Below are 23936 nucleotides of genomic sequence, written 5' to 3'. Positions count from 1 at the left end.
ATTTGTTTTTTTTTTTTTCTTTTCCCCAGGGGTCATCGTATCGACCAAGTAGTCCTAGAATGTCGCAAGAGGGCTCATTCTAACGGAAATAAAAAGTTCTAGTGCCCTTTTTAACTGACCAAAAAAATTGGAGGGCATCTAGGCCCCCTCCCACGCTCATTTTTTTCCCGAATTCAACAAATCAAAATTTTGAGATAGCCATTTTGTTCAGAATAGTCGAAAACCATAATAACTATGTCTTTGGGGATGACTTACTCCCCCACAATCCCTAGGGGAGGGGCTGCAAGTTACAAACTTTGACCAGTGTTTACATATAGTAATGGTTATTGGGAAGTGTACAGACGTTTTCAGGGGGATTTTATTTTGTTTGGGGGTGGGGCTGAGGAGAGGGGGCTAAGTTGGAGGATCTTTCCTTGGAGGAATCTGTCATGGGGGAAGAAAATTTCAATGACAAGGGCGCAGGATTCTCTAGCATTACTATAAGAAAACAATGAAAAATAAACATGAAAACGTTTTTTCAAATGAAAGGAAGAAGTAGCATTGAAACTTAAAACGAACAGAGATTATTACGCATATGAGGGATTCTAAAATTACTTCAGCATAAAGAGCGAGGTATTTAGGAGGAGGTAAATACCTTGCTCTTTATGCTAAAGTATTTTTAGTAATTTCAACTATTTATTCTACGGCCTTTCTGATTCAGGGGTCATTCTTAAAGAATCGGGACAAAACTTACGATTTAGTGAAAAGAGCGAGGTATTACCGAGGGTACAAACCCCCTCGTATACATAATAAAAATATAAGGTTATGAAAGTTTGTTACGTAAGTTAATTCTTAAGTTACGTAAATTTTTTACTAATAAAAACGTTCGTTAAAAATTAAAAGTTCTAGTTGCCTTTTTAAGTAACCGAAAAATTGGAGGGCAACTAGGCCTCCTTCTCCACCCCTTATTTCTCAAAATCGTCTGATCAATACTAAAAGAAAGGCATTTAGCCAAAAAAAGAATTAATATACAAATTTCATTTTAATAATTTATGTGCGGAGAGCCAAAACCAAACATGCATTAATTCAAAAACGTTCAGAAATTAAATAAAAAAAAACTAATTTTTTTAGCTAAAGTAAGGAGCGACATTAAAACTTAAAACGAACAGAAATTACTTCGTATATGAAATGAGCTGTGTACTCCGCAATCCCTCGCTCTTTACGCTGAAGTTTGACTCTGCCACAATTCTACTTTTTAAAACAATTAAAAGCTTTAGCGTAAAGAGCGAGGGATTGCGGAGTAGACAGCTCATTTCATATACGGAGTAATTTCTGTTCGTTTTAAGTTTTAATGTCGCTCCTTACTTTCAGCTAAAAAAATTAGTTTTTTTTTTATTTAATTTAGGAAGAATAGAATTAGAGGGAGACTCAGATTACAGGCCATTTTAAACAAGGATTCAGACTTTGATTATCGTTAAATTATCAATTTGGCTTTTAACAAGCAATATCATTTTCCTTTTAATATTATTAAAAGGAATATCATTTTATTTTTAAAAAAGTTATTAATGACGTATGACCCCCATAATATACAGGATAATTTCTATTCGTTAAGTTCTAATGTCAGTCTTTGCTGTTATTTTTTTAAACCTTTTTTTTTTATATATGTCTTTTCAAAACCATATTTAGTTTCATTCTATATATGAGGGGACTACCCCTCATATATAGAACTAGAAGTAACAACTAGAAGTAACGAGCAATATTAAAACTTAAAACGAACAGAAATTATTCCGTATATGAGGAGAACTACCCCGTATCCCAGAAAAAGAAATAAAAATAAAAAGATCACGACAATGTTGCTTCTACATTAAATTTAAATTAAAACGGGCAAAGATTAATTAAAGAAAACAAAGTTTTCCCGAGGGAAGTAAAGAGTGAAGTTGAAACTTAAGACGAACAAAAACTACTGCTTCACAGACTATCTTACATATATCGATAAATCGATATATATACCGACAAACCAACTGACAACATTTCCCTATGTCTGTATGATCATAAAAAACTAGCGCTTTACTGAAAACGCAAAAGCCAAGTATAAAAACAAGAATATTGATTAAGGAGTCAAACATGAGTACGTAGCCTGACGACAACAATTACCTTAAAAAAATAAGCATAAAAATCAATATTATTTTAATAGCCGCAAAGTCATTGAACAGCATATAGAAATAATGGATTGATTTATCAGGTAACATTTTCAACTTACCAGCGATAATACCTATAGTGAGTAATATACAATTTTAAATTATAAGAAATACGCGTTAGTATTGCTCGAAACGAAGATCAAATAAGTCATAATGTGAACACTGGAAATCCGGTTGTTTCTCTCTATACAACTGACAATTTCAAGTTATGATACAAATTCTAAAGCTAGTCTATACTCCTAATACTATCACGATGACTTTACTTAGGACTTGTCTACAAACTATTCATGAAATGTCCTTTTCAGAACCAAAACGAGATGCGATCATCAGAGTAAGGTAGAGAATTGTGCTCATCTGTAGTGGTCTCAGCCTACTTGGTGCAGCGGTGGAGCTTTACGGAATTAATTACAGATACAAAGTATGATACTTTACAACAAGAACATTTGCTTTAACAAAAACCTCCAAGAGAGAATCAGCATGGTCTAAAACGCTTTATGGGAGAATTAAAGTTCTCAACCTTTAACCATAAGAAAAATCCTTTTTTTTGCATAGGTACTTTAGTGTGTGGAGAATATGCTGGGAAGTAATGGAAGAGGATTCCACGATGGAGTTCTCCTGAAAACTTTTTGGCAAATTCTGCTAATAATTTCCTCAGAACTTTTAAGTTATAGACTGCTGTGATAGTTCTCCAACTTAATAGTAAGTCCACAAATAGAACTCCTTCACAGTCGTAGAAAACGGTTGCCATTACTTTGTAGTCAAAAACTGTATGTATTTTTAGAAAACCCATCACATTATTGCTCTTAGTGGTACCACGGAGATCATTGGGACCCAGGAGACATAATTAAATTATGTGGACGATGAATGTGCAAAGTTGAGTTTGTATCAAGTGGCCTATTAAAAATAATCGAAACTTCAATATTTCAAAATCAGATTAAACGGTACAATTTCAAGAAAACTTATGGAAGATACGAAAATTTTGCTTAGTTTTGAAAATTCTGAAAATCTCGTAAAGGAAAAAGAAGTTACTTCTAGGATGCCAAGGAAATCGATGTGCGATGACAACTTTAGACATCATTTCTTAGTGTACAGTTCATTTTTTATACAGAAGAGTGCATGTTTTCTTGCTTACTTTTCAAGGCATTAAACGACTAAAATATATTAAACCGTTAATCCCAAATAAAAAAAATTGGAATTTCTGTTTTATGACATAAGGATTTACAGTATTATTTCACAAAAATGTATGAGAGATACGGAGATTTTGCATAGGTTTCTGACGAGAAAATAGGTATTCCTATCAATATTCACAGTTCTAATAATTTCTAAATAAACAGTTCTAAATAATTTCTAAAAAGTTTACCTTGGAAGAAATGAGATTTTACTTAGATTAATTGAATAAATACATAAAAAAAACTTTACAGCAAGAATATTTGCTTTCACAAAAAGCTCTATGAGAGAATCATACTGCATCCGATATTATTTTCTTTGAACCTATAAGGCAAAGATTAAGCAGCTGATACAGACCCGTACATAAAAATTCACATTCTTTTTTCTGGAGGGAGGGGGGTAGGGTGTTGAGGAAAACGGAAAATGATAAAAATGAGTAAAGCATACGGATAAAATAAGCAACTATAGTAACAAAGGTTAAAAGCTTGAATTTTTCGGGGGGAGGGGTCAAGTTCCAGAGCCCCCCTCCCCACGTTGTATGTGTCCAGGAAAATAAGCTCTCATTCAGTAAAAATAGAGATATACATATACGAAATCTTCATTCTTAACGTTTCGAAAGCATCAGTTCTCCTCCCACCCAAACCTACTCGAGATGCCTAATTCTTCTCCTAACTTCCAAACTAAAATGCAAGGACAATACTTTAGTGCAGCAAATTTTATTTGACCGAGTCATAATTTTAGATTTAGGCTACACTTCAGAGCCCTTATTTCACTCCTAAATGTGTACGTTCAAAAGGATTCTCATTCGCAAAAAAAAGCGGTTGGTGGGTGAGAGTTTGGGATATTTTATCCTTTTGTTGGGAAAGCGGGTTACCCAAAAGCTTAAAAAGCACATTTTAAGGACCGAGTTTTCAAACTTTCTGTGAGAGACCTTTAATATTTATAGGGGGAGACGAAATTACCCCCTAACATCCCTTTATTTTGCAGAATACATTTAGAACAAGCGTGCAATACGGATGCTAAGGTGTGAGAGCTATTCTCTCAATGCAAAAATATATTTGTTGTGAAACAGAAAATCACATTCATAGGCATACTTTAAAAGTGGATAGGGTGGGGCATCCCCAAGAGCAATATTTGTTGAGTGACCCCCCTAGCCCCACCATCATAAATTTTTTTTTTTACATAAAGGCCCAAAAAATCATTCCAAGCGTTAAGAAAACCTCATAAAAAAAGGAAGAGTGTGCTTTTCCCGGAGTCATATCTGTTTCCAAAACACTCTTATGCAAAATTAAAATCCAACACAAAGAGCAGGTAGTTAGAGGGGTGAGGGGTTAATTTAGCTCTTTACTTCTATCTTTAAAAAACCTCCTTTATTCTTTTATTTAAACACAAGACAGATCGCAACGAAAGACTTGCTACAACTGAAAACTCCTTCCAGCAGCAACATACATTCTTTGCACGAAGAATTCTTCGAGAACTAAGAATTCGTGGCTGAAGGGCCACTAAACGGAGATCAGCACAGCCAGTTTAGACCTTAAGGGTCTAGTGCCGTCTTCCTTAATTACTTTGTTTGAAAAATTTGGATGTATGTAAATGTTCTAATTTGTAAGACTTCTGTAACAACGTCAAGTCGAAGGAGGGGTCACCTGCCATTTGGATTAGCCAACAACGTCAAGTCGAAGGAATGGTCACCTGCCATTTGGATTAGCACACAACGTCAAGTCGAAGGAATGGTCACCTGCCATTTGGATTAGCACACAACGTCAAGTCGAAGGAGTGGTCACCTGCCATTTGGATTAGCCAACAGCGTCAAGTCGAAAGAGTGGTCACCAGCCATTTGGATTAGCCAACAACGTCAAGTCAACGGAGTGGTCACCTGCTATTTGGATTAGCCAACAACGTCAAGTCGAAGGAATGGTCACCTGCCATTTGGATTAGCCAACAACGTCAAGTCGAAGGAATGGTCACCTGCCATTTGGATTAGCACACAACGTCAAGTCGAAGGAATGGTCACCTGCCATTTGGATTAGCACACAACGTCAAGTCGAAGGAGCGGCCACCTGCCATTTGGATTAGCCAACAGCCTCAGGTTGAAAGAGTGGTCACCAGCCATTTGGATTAGCCAACAACGTCAAGTCAACGGAGTGGTCACCTGCCATTTGGATTAGCCAACAACGTCAAGTCGAAGGAGTGGTCACCTGCCATTTCGATTAGCCAACAACGTTAAGTCGAAGGAAGGGTCACCTGCCTTTTGGATTAGCCAACAACGTCAAGTCGACGGAATCGTCACATGCCATTTGGATTAGCCAACGACATAATGTAAGTAGAGAAAGGGAGGGGGCTTGGGACATCACCCTGGCAATTTGTAATTATTTTTATGTTTTACGAGATTTATAAGTAGCTCATTTGTACGTGTACTGTTTGTACGGATCCCCATACCCACGAAACATGTCCTATTCGCTTCTGGCGGTTGCTGCGTTTGTTTAACGTAAATAAAACCCAATTTTAAGCTATTAAACTATGTTTTGGCCTGCAGGTCAAGTACAATAGATGCAGGATGGGGACATCAACAAAGGATTCACATTTTTGATGTTCTCTAATATCTTTTGCTACTAGAGGCTATTAGAAGAGTAAGTTGGATTTTAGCGCCCCAGTGCAATGTTAATTTCTGAGCCCACCTCCCTTTAAAACATAAGTGAAATATATGTAAATCTTTCATGAAATATATGTCATATAAATGATGCCCCAATAGATGCTGCACTTGATTACAGGAGTGCCCTAGCTAAACCACTTAACTTTTGCAGCATTGCTTAGCAAAAGCTTAATTAAAATAATCAATATAAACTGAACCCAAACATAACTCTGTGGTGGTTCTAAACAGTTAAAACGAAGAAAAAGAAAGAACAAATAAAAATACCGAAAAATGTTTCAACTATGTTTGATGTTCAGTTTATATCTGTATTCTTGACTTTAAGCTATTCTTCTCTAGATATCTAACATGAAGAGAATCATGGTACAAAGATGGAAAGATATCCTGATATCTAAAAGGAATTGATATCTTGATATATTCTCAAGATGTCGAACAGGAAGAAAATCGTGGCACAATGATACACAAAGATGGAAAGGCAAATGACGTCAGAAAATAAAAAATTTGTACAAGCACAAAAAAAAGAGTTAAAATAGAACATACTGGGTGAAACAGCATAGAATGGCCAATTCTTGATTTCATTTCATGGGCTTGAGCATTTTGTCCAGGATCGTCTTTAAGCTTTTTCCAAGTGCTTGTTGGTACATGATAGGAATATAGACCAGAAAATCTGTGCTCTATTGTATACGTTGTTGAATTTAGCATAGCTGCTTCTGTACTCGTATATCTTAAAAAAAAGAAATAGTTATTTAAATAACTCTTTTGAATTTAAGCAAAACTCTTTTTTACGTTTCACTAAATTTCCATAGAAATGTTCAAAAAAGCTCATGGAAGGGATAAGAGGTGATGCAGTCTTGTTGGGGGAGTTTATACAGTCTGTAGTGAATATTTTTTTTTCAACTTTACCAAATTTTCGATGAAATTTCAAAATTCAGCACTCACATAGTTTGTAGAGACGGAAAACACCATTTTTATTTTTATTATTAGTGCATTTAACGACTTTTTCGTGGGTTGCAGCAAAAAACTCTTAAACTTTAACTTACCCTTTACTTTACTCATAAAAAATGTAAAATCAACATTTAAAGAATAACGATTCCAGATGTACTTTATCACTAAGAAAATGAAAATAAAAAAGATAATGAGATGGTTATAAAAGATAATTTCGTTTCTTGTTCTTCACTTTATTCACTACATTTAATCAGAGACTACCATAAACTGAATTTAAATAAAAATTTTGACGTCTTTCAGACTCCCATATAAGATTCTCTCAAGCCAACTTACATTCCACAAATATTTTTCGAAATCGCTGAAAAAAAGAGATTACTCCATAACAAACTTTGCTGAAGTTCTTTATTTTCTTTCAAAATTTAATCCTTCTTCTAATCAGGTATTTTTCTCTCAATTCTTAAGTACAAATCTACTTAATCATATTTGGTTTGATTATCACCAGGCCACCTCTACGCCTCTAATTCACAGAAGCAATTAAAAAATAATAATATCTCAATAAAGTGATCATGGAGACCAAAGATACACAAATGACCTGTATTGTTGAATTTTACGTTCTTACTTTACCTGCAGAAATCAACTTCCTTCCATTTATTCACCCTCAAAAGGCTCAAGGTGACATTTAAGGCTAAAAATAAGCATCGTTCGTTTCCTTGTTTCTAAAAAAGGAGCCTTTCTTTTGTTCGTACCAACAATTGATTCGGTAAAAATACATGTTTTCCAGAAATCAGAAAGACATGGGGGACATTTTTATAGCTAACTTACAGGGTGTCAAAGGTTGTGAATGTAACAAAAATAGACAAATAAGTTATTTATACAAAAGAAGACAAAAAAAAATATCTTGGTGGATAATGAATAATATGAACAATTCCAATATATAAGGGAACTATTAGAAGAAAAGGACCAAAATACATGGGTGACAAATACATATGTATATGCTACCACTAATCCTGCAACTAACAACTCACTGCAGCATCAAGCCGCCAACACAGCTAAGCCAACTCCTCCTCTCAAAATCTTCCTCTTTAAACCCTCTCAGAAAGTTCCTATTTCTTTTAAATCGTTCCTTACGACGTCTTCCCACCCCAATCAGGGACGACCTACTTTTCGTTTGGCCCAAGACGGTTGGCCGACAAGGACTTTGGCAATTTGTCATCCTTCATCCTCAGATCGTGCCCAAGCCACATCAATCTTTCTCTCATTATAGCCCTATAAAGCAGGATTAAACCACCTTTTTCAAACAGCTTACTGTTCGAGATATGGTCAGTCAGTCGAGACCAAAAACAATCCTTGGGCTATTTTTCTGGAACACATCTAGCAAATCTTCTTCTGTTTTCGGAGAGTCCACGCTTCAGAACTAAACTTGACCATTGTCATCACTGTACCTGCCAATGTTCTAATGATGATTCACAGGCGTATCTCCCTATTCCTCCAAACTTTTTTCAACTTTGAAAAACACCCGTGGCCTACTTTTAGGCCTACTTCACTGCACACACCGTTTTTACTAATAATACTACCTAGGCAGGCGAAGCTATCCACCGATCGGTCTTCTGGTTACACAACATCACTTTTCAGCTACACTTATTCCTAGTCTTAGCAACTTAGGTCTTTTTGACGCTAATTTTTAAACCTATTTTTACACCCTGAACTCGCAAAACCTCCAAAGTTCATTAATTTTACCAACATTTTCATCTAGGATGCTTAAATCATCAGCACAATCTAAGTCTAGGAGGGCTTCACTTCCCCATTTGATTCCGTGTTCTCCAACTCTGTCTTTTCTGTGCTCCTTAAGACAAAGTCAATAAAAATGATCCTTATAAATGGGGACAAAACGCAATCCTGCTTAACTCCTGATGCAATACAAAACCAGCTATTAACCTTATTTCCTACCTTAATCGCAGCAATGTTGTTTTCGTACATAGCACTAATCACTTTAATGTATTAATTAAAAAAGTTCCACAATATGAGTTTTTGAAAGAAAACTAAGGAACTCCATTAAACCAAAAATGAGCAGAAATAAAATCAAATAATCTACCAAGCGTAAAACTACCACAAATAACAATCAATAAATAAATGACACCCGAAACGGATAAAAAATTCCAATAAGGAACTGATTTAAACTCAAAACAAGCAGAAATTAACATGAGTATGGCTGATGTTTTCCCCCAGGGATGACCATATCGAGCCAATAGTCCTAGAATCTCAGAAAAGGGCTCATTCAAATGGAAATTAAAAACTCTAGTGCCCATTTTTAGTTACCGAAAAATGGAAATGAACTAGACCCCCTCCAATCCCCATTTTTCCAACAAGTCGTTTGATCAAAATTTTTAGATAGCCATTTTGTTCAGCATAGCTGAAAGGTCCAGTAACTATGCCTTTGGAGATAAAAAATGATCCCCCACAGCTCCTGGCAAAAGATTGTTGGGAAAGAGCTTGAAATCCTACTATATGGTTCTCTGATACAATTAATCTGGTGTGATTTTCATTAGGATCCCTTGACTTTTAGGGGGCGTTTCCCCTTTTTATGAAAATAGAAATCAATAGTAAACAGAACTCTAAAAAAACGGAATTTTAATATCAACAGGTACATCAGAAAAAATCAGCTTATTATGCTGATTCCAAATATAAAAGATTCGTCAAGTTTAGTGCTACCCATCAAATGTTACAAGCCTTAGAACATTTGCTTGGTTTTTGGAATAGGGGAAAACAACCTATAAAAGTCAAGGAATCTTAATGAAAATCAATCCACCATATTAAACGTATCAGAGAACCTTACTCTAGAAGTTTCAAGCTGCTATCTGCAAAAACGTCGAATTTTGCTATTTTTGCAAGAAGACAAATCAAAGATGCGCGTTTATATGTTGTCTTTTCCCCAGGGGTGATCATATTGAAATAATGGTCCTAGAAGATCGGGAGTGGGCGCATTTGAACAGAAAGTAAAAGTTTTAGTGTCCTTTTTAAATGACTAAAAACATTGGAGGGCAGTTGGCTCCCTCCCACGCCCATTTTTACCCCAAAGGTATCTGATATAAATCTTGAGAGATCCACTCAATATCTTGCTCTTTACGTAAAATTTTGGCTGTTTGTCTCAATTTTTTAAGAGGGGCTACTGAAAAACGGCGACCATTTAATTAGAATAGGAATCTTTTTAAAAGGTGCTAACAGTTTTAGCATAAAAAGCAAGGTTTTGAGGAGGGGGGCAACCCTTCATATACAGAATAAATCTTCCAAAATTAATATGCAAATTTTGTTTTTATTTTTTTGAAAGTAAGCAGCAACACTGAAACTTAAAACGAACAAATTTTATTCCGTATATGAAAGGGGCTGTCCCCTCCTCAATGCCTCGCTCTTTACGCTGAAGTTTGGCTCTTTGTCACAACTCTACTTTATAAAACAACAAAAACTTTGGTGTAAAGAGCGAGGCGTTCCAATGACGTTGTCACACTTATGTACAAAAATTAAAGATTTTCGTGTATGGAGAAGTTTACATTAAATCGCGTAAAGAGCAAAAAACTGGTAATTGCAAAAATATTTGCATATATTTTGGCAAGGAATTACACCAATTCAAAAACCTAAAAAAGGAATACCAAAAGTTTTTTGAAGTATATCATGCTCCCCCCCCCAACACACACAGCAAGAGTGAATGTATCGTTCTTCCATCTATGATGCATGCAACATTACAAATGGATTTTAATCCATTATCAATGATCTTAATTATATTGGGAAAAAATGTTTTATCATAGATGGACGAGGTGGTACCGGTAAAAAATTTGTTTGTAAAACCTTGTACCACATTCTGTGTGGAAAGAATCAGAAGTAAAATGTATGGCTTATACGAGAATAGCAGCAACTTTATTGCCTTTAGGACTAACAACACACAAAACCTTTGGCTTGAAAGTTCCACTTTTCTCAGTTTCTGTATCTAGTATAAGATCTAGTTCTAACAAAACTTTAGAATTAGCTCAAGTAGACGTTTTCCTACTTGACGAAGCACCCATGCTTCCCAAGTATGGCTTACAAAACTTGGATCAGTTGTTCCGGTCCATTGCAAATCCAAACTTGTCATTTGGTGGGAAAATTTTAATGGCTGGAGGTGATTTCCAACAGTGTTTACCAGTTCAACCCCGAAGCAACCACAATGAAACACTCGATCCCAACCTAAGGTCAGTTAAGTTCAAGGTCATCTGCTAACTACGCCCAATTAATTTCTTTTCTCACCTTTTTGTGAAATACTAGGTGTTAATTCTGACCAAAATAGCTACATATTTCTTTGTAATTCCACAAAAAAAGAAATAAATATTGCAAGAAAGAAATCGAATCTTAACTTTAAGACATAACACAAGAATAGCCTTTCAAGTCAAAAATAGAATTCCCGGAAATTAAGCTATAGTTTACTTATGAAGAAATTGTCAGAATTATCCTTGTGTCGCTAGGCAACCGTAGTTACTCCCAAAGCCCCGAAGGACTGTTGTGCCATTTATGTTTCAAACGCTTTTGTTTTATATATAAAAAAAAAAAATGTTTGATAGCAGCAGGGCATGGGAGCACAAAAGACAAGAAAAATGTCATCTATGGTTACACGTTTGACAAATGATGAAAGATCCAAAGCCGACCTGACCATCTCATGAAAAATCTCAGAAATTATGTTTCGCCAGTTTAACAGTTTTATATACATACTAGCTGTTGGTTTTTGTTTGGTTTTGTTGGTTTTTGTTTTGGATTTATTTCAATAAATTTTTTATGCAACAAAACACAAATATTAGCCTCGGAACTCGGAACGATTTTTTGAAAGTTAGTAAGTGTAAAAGTCGTTGTTTTCTTTGCCAAGATCATTTTGTCCCACGGATTTCTGTTAAAAGTACATTGTATAATAAAAATTTTGCATGCAAGTTACGTGGTAATGTTAATTGTAGAACAACCAATGTAATTTACCTATTAGAATGTAATAAATGCTGCCTACAATATGTGGGGGAAACAACTAATAATATATATAAAAGATTTTCTGGACACAAGACAACAGTTAATAATGAAAAAACTAATAACTATCTAGTTCAACATTGTAGTAATGGTAAATGTTCCATATCAGATATAACTGTCACAATTTTAGAAAATTTAGAATTAGAAAATTTAAATACAGAAGAGAAGAATAATAGACTACGTAAACAGGAGGATTTCTGGATCCATACTCTTGGTACAGCTTATCCTTTTGGGCTAAATGATCGTGTAGCAAAATATGGTGACATGTCTCATGTTGTTGTTAAATGTATTGATGGTTTTATGACCCATCCTTCTTTTACTTGTCCTACTAAACGTAAAAAACGATCGAGAGGACATAGGAAAAATAATAGAAAAAATGAATTAGATGTACATATGCTTTCTATAGATCTATGCCAGCTACTTGAATCGAAGGGTATGATTTCTGTAATAAAGCGTCTAAATAATTTATCCAAGAGGAATTTAATCAAACTTTTCTGGATTGTTAAGAATAATACAGCTCTTGATTATAATTTTAAAGTAATATGTGATACAATTTGCATTCTAACTAAAACGAAATTTATTTCAAAAAAGAAAAAGTTCGATAAGATTAGTAATAAGGATAACAGATTATATTTACCTATTAATTTTACTTGTAAGCAGATTGAAGATATTAATTTACCAGAAATTTTAAATCAGCGGCATGTGAAACAGGCCCTTCCTAGTAATTTAAATTATAATGATAGTCCAGTTTTAACTTATAAATTTTCAAAAACTATAGGGCAAATTATTTTTAATTATAATTTAATATTAAAAAAACTAGATAGCGATATAAATTGGAAACCGGTTTGTAATTGTGAGCAACTTGGCCCATTTGTAAATCCTACTTACAAACATGTTATAACAGGGGACTTGTCAATAATAAAGCAAGATGATCTTCAAATTATAATGAATAAAGGGGCTAATTTCCGTCTTTCTCATCATCTGAAACCATCGAGTGTTCTGGATGGCTTGGAAAATGATTTTGATTTATTTATTGATAAGTGGTGTAAGAAAGAGAATAAAAATAAAGAGAGTTTTCAAAGTTGGAAGAATTTAATTATTAGTAGAGTAAGAAATAAAATATATTCTAACTTAAAAAATAGTAACACTAAATCATTATTTTATAATGCGAAGATTAAACAAGCAATTGCTAATCTAAAGAATGAATTTGTAATTGTGCCAGTCGATAAAGCTAATAATAATTTTGCCATAATTTGTCAGAAGCTGTATTGTGATATCTTAAAAAGGGAGTTATGCACAACTAATGTTTATGAAAAGGTAAATATAGAGGATGAGAATTTAATTGAAAAGACTGAAGAAATACTTTTTAAAAATTTTAATATTAAAATAAATGACAATGATATAAAGTTCCCTTTCCTATATTGGACTGTAAAATTTCATAAGAATCCCCCTAAACCACGGTTTATTGCTGGAGCAGCTAAATGTCCAACCCGCATTGCTGCTACTGACCTCTCTTTAATTTTAAAGGAAATTGTAAATAAACTTAAAACCTATTGTTCTGGTATTAAAAAATTTTCGAATTTTAATCCATATTGGAGTGTTAATAATTCACTGCAGGTGATAGATTCTTTAACAATGGTTTCAGCTAAAAGAATTGAGTCTTTCGATTTTGCGACAATGTATACTAATTTATCACTTAATTTAGTGTTTGATAATTTAAAAACTGTTATAAAGAAATCTTTCCTCTTATCTAGTAAAACGTTCTTGAAAATAGACAGTTATAATAAAAAAGCCATATGGACAAACTGCTTTAGTACTACAGTTAACTTGAGATGTTACAGCTTGGATATGATTTTTGAGTTATTGGAATTTGTTTTATACAATACTTATATAAGATTTGGGGGTGATTTGTACAAGCAAATTATGGGAATTCCCATGGGGGGGAATGCCAGCCCATTTATAGCTGACTTGTTTTTAAGTCAACTAGAATATAAATATATGATGGATAAGAATAATCCAATTAATTTAAAACATGCTTTGTCAAATAATAAAAGATATTTAGATGATATTTTGGTCTTAAATTGTAAGGATTTCATTGATATTTCTAAAAATATATATATCCATCAGAGCTTATTCTTGAGCCTAGTCATGGCGCTGGTCATGAAGATCATTTCTTAGATTTAAATATTAATATTTGTGATAATAATAAATTAAGTTTTAAAATGTATAATAAAACGGATGATTTTGATTTTGAAGTGATTAGTTTCCCATTCCCTGAAAGTAATATACACTCAAATATCACATATTCAGCGTTTTTCTCACAGTTACTTCGTTATGCAAGGATTTGTAGTAATTATATTGATTTTAAAAATAGATGTAAAATCTTAAGCCAAAAATTGATATCAAGAGGTTTTTCTGCAAATAAATTAACTTGGCAATTTAAAAAATTTAGTTTTCATTATAACGAACTTTTAAATAAATATCAAAAGAATTATCTAGAAATACTTAAAGAAATTTTTAACTAATTTCGGAGGTTCGAGAAATGTTGTCACAGCGCCATTTATTTTGAATTGTGTTTCTAATTGAGCAGATTTTTTTAAAAATTAGCCACATGGTAAAGATGAATTCTATAATTGTTTAGTTCATTCAGGTTTTTTGCAATGTGTTAATATTTGTGATTTGGTAAAATTTATAATATTTAGTTTACCTATTGTTGCTAAAGGGAGGGATATATTAACAAGATAAGCTTGTTTTGGTTTTACTTGGTTGTTTTACATTTGCTGTTTTTTTTTTCATAGGCATGTATTTTGGGGGTGATACCTGACGCGGGGATGCCATGGATATTCTGTGGTAGCCACAACACTGTGCTGGGCAGAGAATTTAGAGTGGCGAAACCCTATATAGGCCAGTGTATTCTCCTGATGAGCCCTTATGTTGGGTGTTGCCTCTGAATTATTTGTCTATATTATTTTTTCTATTGTTCGGTAAATGACGACTTATACTTATTGACGACATGACTGCCTGTCCATGGATTATTCTTTATGGTTGATTGTGTGTGGCTATGCTGTTTGACCTATGTGATTGTATGGATGAGTAGGGTTAAGGCCTCATTCAAGTGCTGGTCTATATTAATCACTAATTTAGGAAAACAGTCTTCCTTTTCTCCTTCTGTCTTTTTTTTTTTTTTTTTTTTTTTTTTTTTTTTTTTTTTTTTTTTTTCTGTTTGTGCGGTAGCATTGGTGATTTCTCTTTTCATGATATATATATATATATATATATATATATATATATATATATATATATATATATATATATATATATATATATATATATATATATATATATATATATATATATATATATATATATATATATATATATATATATATATATATATGGTTTTAACTACGTAAAACTTGCGAATATACAACATTCTTTGCTGTCCCATTGTCTTTGCATATAAATAGATTGTCAGGTTTACCGACTCTTGAACATGCAACATATAATGGTCCATGGGAAAACAATCTGTATTCAGATCTATACCTCATGATTCTAATGATTGCCCTTGAGCTTTGTTGATGGTGATTGCTAATCGACCATTCCCTGTCCCGGTGTCCCAGTCGTCATTTATATCCCCCTGTTTCCCCCGGTGTCCCCGTTGTAGTTGTGTCCCTGTGTCCCGGTCGTCATTTATATTCCCTGTGTCCCGGTTGTCATTTGTATCCCGGTGTCCCGGTCTGTATATACATTCGTTTTTTAGTTTTGTTTTTCTCCTTTATTTTTTTCCTTTTTTTTTCTTTTTTAGTTTATTTAGATTTTTAGATTTTTTAGTTTTTTTATTAGTTTTTAGTTTTTTTTTCTTTTTAGTTTTTTTGTAGTTTTTACCTTCTTTTTAGTTTTGTTAGTTTTTTTTTTTACTTATGTCCTGGTCGTCATTTATACTCCCTGTGTCCCGGTGCTTTGTTGATTGCTAATCGAACATTCCTTTTGTCCTGGTCGCTTTCTCTTAGAGTGTCGTCATTTATTTTTTTCTTTTTTAGTTCTTTTAGTTTTTACCTTTTTTAGTTTTTTTTTAGTTTTTTAGATGAAAATTTTTTTTAGTTTTTTCCTTTTTTTCTTTTTAGTTTTTTATTGGTTTTTACCTTTATTTTAGCTTATTTTTCAGTTTTTTCCTTTTTTTTAGTTTTTTTTATTTTTTATTTTTTTTAGTTTTTTACCTTTTTTTAGTTTTTTTAGTTTTTTTTTAGTTTTTTAGCTTTTTTACTTTTTTTATTAGTTTTTAGTTTTTTTTGTAGTTTTTGCCTTTTTTTTAGTTTTTTCAGTTTTTTTTTAGTTTTTTATTGGTTTTTACCTTTATTTTAGCTTATTTTTCAGTTTTTTCCTTTTTTTTAGTTTTTTTTAGTTTTTAGTTTTTTTAGTTTTTTACCTTTTTTTAGTTTTTTTAGTTTTTTTAGTTTTTTAGCTTTTTTATTTTTTTTATTAGTTTTTAGTTTTTTTTGTAGTTTTTGCCTTTTTTAGTTTTTTTAGTTTTTTAGCTTTTTTATTAGTTTTTAGTTTTTTTGTAGTTTTTGCCTTTTTTTAGTTTTTTTAGTTTTTTAGCTTTTTTATTTTTTTTATTAGTTTTTAGTTTTTTTTGTAGTTTTTGCCTTTTTTTAGTTTTTTTCAGTTTTGACGTCACCTGATCCAGTTTTTTCAGGTGACATCACCTGATCCACGATCCACAGATCCACAGACAACTTATTTTTATATATATAGATAGATAGATAGATATATAAAAATAAGTTGTTTGTGTGTTATGTCTGTTGCACTATGTCTGTTACGCCAGATTATGAAAAATAAAGAAGAAAAAGAAAACAAACTAAAATGTAAAAACTGGGAATTGCATAAATATTTCGAAATATTTTGACAATAGATTAAAGTAATTCGAAAACTTTAAAACAGATACTTAAAATATGTTGTTTATTATAAATTGTTGAGCTTTAGCAAGCTTGGCACGTAAAGAGGAATTTTTAGTATAGATCTTAAAATGACAGAAGAAACAGCCGTGGAAGCTGCTCAAATAGTTAATTCAAAGAGAAATTTTAGTATAAATCCTACAATGGCAGAAGAAACAGCCGAGGAATCTGCTCAAAGGGTTAATGTCAAAAGGCTTGCGGCTAAAAAACGCAAAACCGCGCAGTTAGATGAAAATCCACCTGGATTTTGAGGTTTATTATAAATTGTTGGAGCTTTAGCATGCTTGGCACGTAAAGATTTTTCCAAGTGTGAATGTTAGAATGAACATTGCCAAATTGAAGAAAACAAATCAATAAAAAGAAGAAACTAAAAAAAAGAAAAACTAAATAAGAAAAAAACTAAGAAAAGAATTAAGTAAAAAAGAAAAAAAAACTAAAAAGGAAACTGTATGTATCTATATATATAAAAATAAGTTGTATATATGCATGTTTGTTTGTTTGTGGGTTTCCATTTAACGTCATTATAAGTATATAAGGCTTTGTATATGACTTCATTATAAGATGACACTACAGACCGGGACACCGGGACACAGGAAATATAAATGACGACCGGGACACTCAAAGAGAAATTACAGACCGAAACATAAATGACGACCGGGACAGAGGGAATATAAATGACGACCGGGACACTCAAAGAGAAATTACAGACTGGGATACCGGGACACAATTGAAGACCGGGACACAGGGAATATAAATGACGACCAGGACACAACTACAACGGGGATACCGGGGGCACAGGGGGATTGTGTATTCGCAAGCAAGTCAAACTCCGTACACTTCAACCCCACTGCAACTCAACCTCGTATAACTGAACTCAGTGCAATTCAACCCATTTCTCTGAACCCTTGTTCAATTGAAAACGTGTTACACTCAACCCCCATGAAAACCAACCCCTGTTTAACTCGGTCCCTTTTTAACTCAACCCATTTAAATCAAACCCTGTTTGACTCAATCCGATCCAAGGCCTAAAAGTAAGTCTGAACTAGCGCTGATTAGAAGATCAAGATGTCCTTCTCGCTTCGGTCGTTGATCAGATATTCTAATAAGCTTATTTTAAAATGTGTAAATGGGGAGGAGAAATGGTTGTTTAACTTTAGCCTTGACTCCAAAATCTGAAATAGCTGTTAGTCTGGTCGGCTTAAAGTTTAATAGGATGTAGTCTCTAGTTTTGGAATACACAACAGTAAGAAGGAATTTTGAAGAAAAATTGAAGGTATTGAGAAGAAGCCGAAGTTTTTCAGGCTCAGAATTTTCTGCTGCAAGCAAAGGTTCTAAAAGAAGATTGTGACGGAAGCAATTATTGTAATTAGAAGCAGTTTTGAATAGTGATCAACTTTTTTTTTATCTGGAACTTCCGCGTGAAGTGTGCTATGTAACATCAAACCAGTGACCAGTTAATGCACGCGTTTATAGGATGGGGAAATTAAACCCTAATTCCCAGGACCTAGGATGATTACCCATAAATTTGTTTTGGCAATTAATTTTTACTATTGAGATTCATCTAAATAATAACTGTCATTCCTGAATCAGCATTAACGGCAAATTCTTATTACGAGATAGAAATTTTACAACAGAGCTTTTGGCTACTATAGGCCCTGGTTTTCCAGCATGAAAAAATAAACCAGCTACATAAGAAATATACAAAAATAAAGACCATTTTAATTTAGTTAGCTTTTATTACTCCCGATGAAACGGCCTAAATTAAATTTTCTACTTTTTATTGTTGATTTAAGAAGGATTAAGGCCGGACGGTATGATTTCCGAAAATTAGCTATGCAAAAGAGATCTTACTGTACAAAAGAAGCGGTTATGTTTTGATGAATACAAACAAGTTTTGGAGGCAGTCTTTAACTTGACTGAGCAAAATTTGGATAGCTGGGTTTCAAGCTGTCACCTGGTTTTAAAAGATGAAATCGCAAAAAAAGGTAAAAAGCGGACAGATAAGGAGAAGTTTGTTAAAATCTCAGCATTAGCCTTTAGTCACATTGGGGAAGGAGTAAATTAAAAAAGAAGAAGAATCAATTAAAGAAAAAACTCAAGGACAATTGATAAAAGATTGACAAGAAAGAATACGCTTATTTAGGGTAAATTATTTGACAATTTATAGATTATGGAATTTTTTATTGTTTGCACAGGATTATTCATTGAGAAAGGAAAAGATGCTCTAACCTGGTTGTGTCTCAAAAGAGAAAGGACTCCATGTGAAATTTCTGGTGATGGTGAGAGGTATTTCGAGCTAAATCGAAAACCACCCTGGTCATATGGAAGAAGTAAAAGTTGAAAAATTTCTTTTAGAGATAAGAACGTAAGGATAAATCATAAAATCTATCTTCTATATATAAAAATAAGTTGTTTGTGTGTTATGTCTGTCTGTCTGTCTGTCCGCATATGACGTCAGAATTATTTCATCATATACCAATTCAAAAACGAATGTATTCAAGCCCGAAGTAGCTGAGTTGGTAACGCGTTATGTTCCAGGTTATAGGTCCGAGAGGTTGCAGGTTCGAACCTTGGCTAGGTAAAAACTACAAAAAAAACTAAAAAGAAAAAAACTAAAAACTAAAAAAAAACTAAAAAAAGGTAAAAACTAAAAAAACTAAAAATAAAAAAAACTAAAACTAATAAAAAAAACTAAAAAAGCTAAAAAAACTAAAAAAACTAAAAAATAAAAAAAAGAAAAAAGAAAAAACTGAAAAATAAAGGAGAAAAACAAAACTAAAAAAAATAAATATAAAAAAAAACTAAAGAGGTAACCAATTCAAAAACGAATGTATATAGAGACCGGGACACCGGGACACAAAATGACGACCGGGACACAGGGAATATAAATGACGAGACACAGGGACACAACTACAATGGGGACGCCGGGGGGCACAGGGGGATTATGACATTATGACATAAATGACGACGGGGAAACAGGGAATGTTCGATAAGCAATCACCATCAACAAAGCTCAAGGGCAATCATTAGAATCATGAGGTATAACTAAAAAAAACAAAAAAAAAGGTAAAAAAAAAAAAAGACCAATTCAAAAACGAATGTATATACAGACCGGGACACCGGGACACGGGTTTAACCAGATGCGACTAAAATTGGATCGTTGTGAGATCTATATATATAATAAATAAGTTCAAAAACGAATGTAGACCGGGACACCGGGACAAAAATGACGACCGGTACACAGGGAATATAAATGACGACCAACACTCAAAGAGAAATTACAGACTGGGACACCGGGACACAAATGACGACCGGGACACAGGGAATATAAATGACGACCGGGACACAGGGACACAACTACAACGACACGACACAACATTTTTGCAATCACCATTTTTTTGCTCTTTTCGGAATTTATTGTCTTTTCATACTAAGGCTATTCAAAGATATAAAGTCCGATTTCTAGCAACAATTTCTACTAAGCATCACATTTTTGGTTTTCTCTTTTAAGGTTTTTGAATTGTTGTAATTCCTTGTCAAAATTTATACAAATATTTTCGCAATCAGCATTTTTTTTCTTTTTAACTGATGTAAACTTTTTCATGCATGAAAATCTTCCATTTTTCTACATAAACGTGACACGTGTGAATAACGTCATTCACACAAATATTTTTTTCCAAAATTAAGGCTCTGAACGAATTTTTTCAAACTTCTGCTATATAAATCGTTTCTTTAGGCCAGAATATACCAGGATACAGAATTTTCCCGAAAAAATATGAGCCGTTTTCGAGAAAAAATACACACGTACATACAAAATTATTGCTCACTTATAAAGATAGTATATATATATATATATATATCTATATATATAAAAATAAGTTGTCTGTCTGTGGATCTGTGGATCAGGTGACGTCATGTTTCTGTGTCGGCTGACGTCATGAAATTAGTTGTCGTCATTTTTGTTATGACGATGGTTAGTATATTGTAAAAAACATTCATTTGGTTAATAATATACCATTTAAAACACCAAAATGAACATGCTGGAGTAGTCACTCGGTGAGAGAGGGTGTCAGAACGGAGAATGAAGGTCCCAGGTTCAAATCCTGGTTAGGCTAAAAAAGGTAAAAAAAACTAAAAACTAAAAAAAAACTGAAAAAAACTAAAAAAAGGCAAAAACTACAAAAAAACTAAAAACTAATAAAAAAAATAAAAAAGCTAAAAAACTAAAAAAACTAAAAAAACTAAAAAAAGGTAAAAAACTAAAAAAACTAAAAACTAAAAAAAAGGAAAAAACTGAAAAATAAGCTAAAATAAAGGTAAAAACCAATAAAAAACTAAAAAGAAAAAAAGGAACAAACTAAAAAAAAAATTTCATCTAAAAAACTAAAAAAAAACTAAAAAAGGTAAAAACTAAAAGAACTTAAAAAGAAAAAAATAAATGACGACACTCAAAGAGAAAGCGACCAGGACAAAAGGAATGTTCGATTAGCAATCAACAAAGCACCGGGACACAGGGAGTATAAATGACGACCAGGACATAAGTAAAAAAAAAAACTAACAAAACTAAAAAGAAGGTAAAAACTACAAAAAAACTAATTTCGCGAAGCACCCCCTCTAACTACGTGATGGGGTGGCACCCCAACAGCTAGTATATATATATATATATATATATATATATATATATATATATATATATATATATATATATATGTATATATATATAATGAAAAGAGAAATCATAAATGTAATGGCACAAACAAAAAAAAAGGAGATAGAAGGAGAAAGGGAAAACTGTTTTCCTAAATTAGTGGTTAATATAGACCAGCACTTGAATGAGGCCTTAACCCTACTCATCCATACAACCACATAGGTCAAACAGCATAGCCATACATAATCAACCATAAAGAATAATCCATGGACAGGCAGTCATGTCGGCAATAAGTATAAGTCGTCATTTACCAAACAGGCGGGGGCTTCTCTGGACTGAAGTTAATATTTCTTGAGTATTTTTCATTCAGTCGTGAAAGAGACTGCACGAGAACAAAGCCTCATTTTCTAAAACAACTATTATAAAAGCTATATGAAAGCTGTATATAAATTCCATTCTTCCCCTAGATCTTCCCAAATTCCACCCCATCTTCCCAAATATGAAGCTTCTTTTATGGCTTTTCCTATAATTTGTCATCCTACACGCCCACCCCAGGTACTATTCCTCAGCTTGCGCATAAATGTTCTGGCGCATCCCTCACCCCTTCCCACTCCAAAGGGCTTCAGGCTTGGTGATCTTGTTAAAATTTGGGAGTTTTCATATATTTCTAATTCCGTGAGAGTTGTTTATTTTAGCATTAACACATGCGTACAAGTGACTCTTACTTGGGAGAATTGGGGTATAAGATGATAGACCAAAAATCGATAGTCCGTTTATTTGCCGTTTGGCGCTATATTTGAATATAATAATAATTTTCGTCACAAATATCGATGTCCGACGCAGGGACCTTAGTAGTCAAGAAGCGTCGTTAATTCTTAAACAATAATAATAACAAATATCGATAGTAAGGTCTGAAAATTGGTCTCTGATAAAACGAATAAAAACGTTAATTATTCAAAATAAATCGTTCTTAAACAAAATCACTTTCTGGACAATTTTTTGTAATATTTTAACGAAAGCAGCTGACCTGGGTGATTGAAACTTTTATAGAGATTTCAGGCATTGGTATTTGAACTAATTCCAAAAAGTTAGTTTGGCTTTCCTGGCTCGATTACTTCTTTTTGAAATAAAGAAGAAAGTTTGTCTGAAAAGCCAGTGTTTAAATAACGGACAGATACTGCTTGTTCAGGGACTAACATTTGTTTTCCCTTTGAATATTTTGATAAACTATGTCTGTTTTTCACCACCATTCCAAGTTACCCCCCCCCAAGAGTATGTGTCTGATAAAGGCAATTTATATAGCCACAAAGAGTAAAATTGGCTATTTTTTTGGAAGAACTAGAATTCATGATTTGGTGGAAGTCTATTTTAGGAATTCAGGAACGCAAACATAAATACAAGCGGCACTTTTTGTGCAAGCACTCCTGACAAAATAAACTAGGTATGTGAACCTTACACGTTCCATAAGAAATATAATATTGCTCAAAGGTGACACTTTGTAAACAACTGGAGTTTTCACTTGCAATTTCCCAGAGATTACGGTGATATCAGACACATCGGGACTCTTATCTATATGCCGTTATTATAGTTAGGGGGTAAAAACTATATTAAATGTCCAAACTTCTATTCTGACAAAGACCTATATTGCCATCTTTAATTTTCACTTCCTAAGCTAGAGATTTTTTTTTGTAAAATTTATTCTGTATATTTAAAGAAAATAAAAATAAAAAAGAGAAAAAAATAATAATAAAGTCTTTTTGATGGAACAAAAGAGCAAATTTGAAAACTAAAACAAACAAAGATTATTGCTTCGCCACATCATGCAAAATATTTGTGAAACGAGCTCTAACAAAATTACTCGTGATATTTTCCTAAATTGGTGGAACTCTGAAAAAAAAGTGCTTTACTGAAAACTCAGCCTACTTGAAATTTTGAAGATTTAAATTTTAAACCAAAAGTTGTCAATATCAGTGAGCAAGAGACTAGGTACCGACATCATGTTTTCGATTACCAAAAGTTACCGATATCATAGCCAGTGAAAGAATATCGAAAGCCTTATAAATTAGTCTTATTTTCAGCAGTCTAGTCGACTCATTACACTCACTAGAATTTATTCTTTTTTTTGTGGGTTGGTTTTTGTGTTTTCAGCAAATGGATACATGCCAGAATTCTATAAAAATAGGAGAATATCACGAGTCAGTTCCTTGGAGCTAGTTTTGAGGGTATATGTCGCATAAACTGCGAACCGATAATTTTTGTTCATTTTAGGTTTGAACTTTGTCGTTGTTTTCATCGCAAAAACTTTGTTTAAAAAAATTGATTTATTAGCATTATGAAACTCAAACTCAACAAACACAGGT

At 33.1% G+C, this 23936-nt stretch overlaps 1 protein-coding gene across 1 annotated transcript in view; it reads right to left on the bottom strand.

Annotated features, from left to right (window-relative positions):
- Window positions 1-23936, bottom strand: part of LOC136043083 (muskelin-like) — a gene marked incomplete in the record, with an annotated part of 167685 nt that overhangs the window by 73065 nt on the left and 70684 nt on the right. Inside the window, 1 exon segment of the mRNA XM_065728007.1 lies at window positions 6535-6718. Within this exon segment, the coding sequence (XP_065584079.1) occupies window positions 6535-6718 (184 nt within the window).

This window comes from Artemia franciscana, unplaced genomic scaffold (genome assembly GCF_032884065.1).
Source record: "Artemia franciscana unplaced genomic scaffold, ASM3288406v1 Scaffold_289, whole genome shotgun sequence".
NCBI lineage: Eukaryota > Metazoa > Arthropoda > Branchiopoda > Anostraca > Artemiidae > Artemia > Artemia franciscana.
The sequence above is the reverse complement of the archived record's forward strand: the minus strand, read 5'-3'. Positions and strand labels throughout refer to the sequence as shown.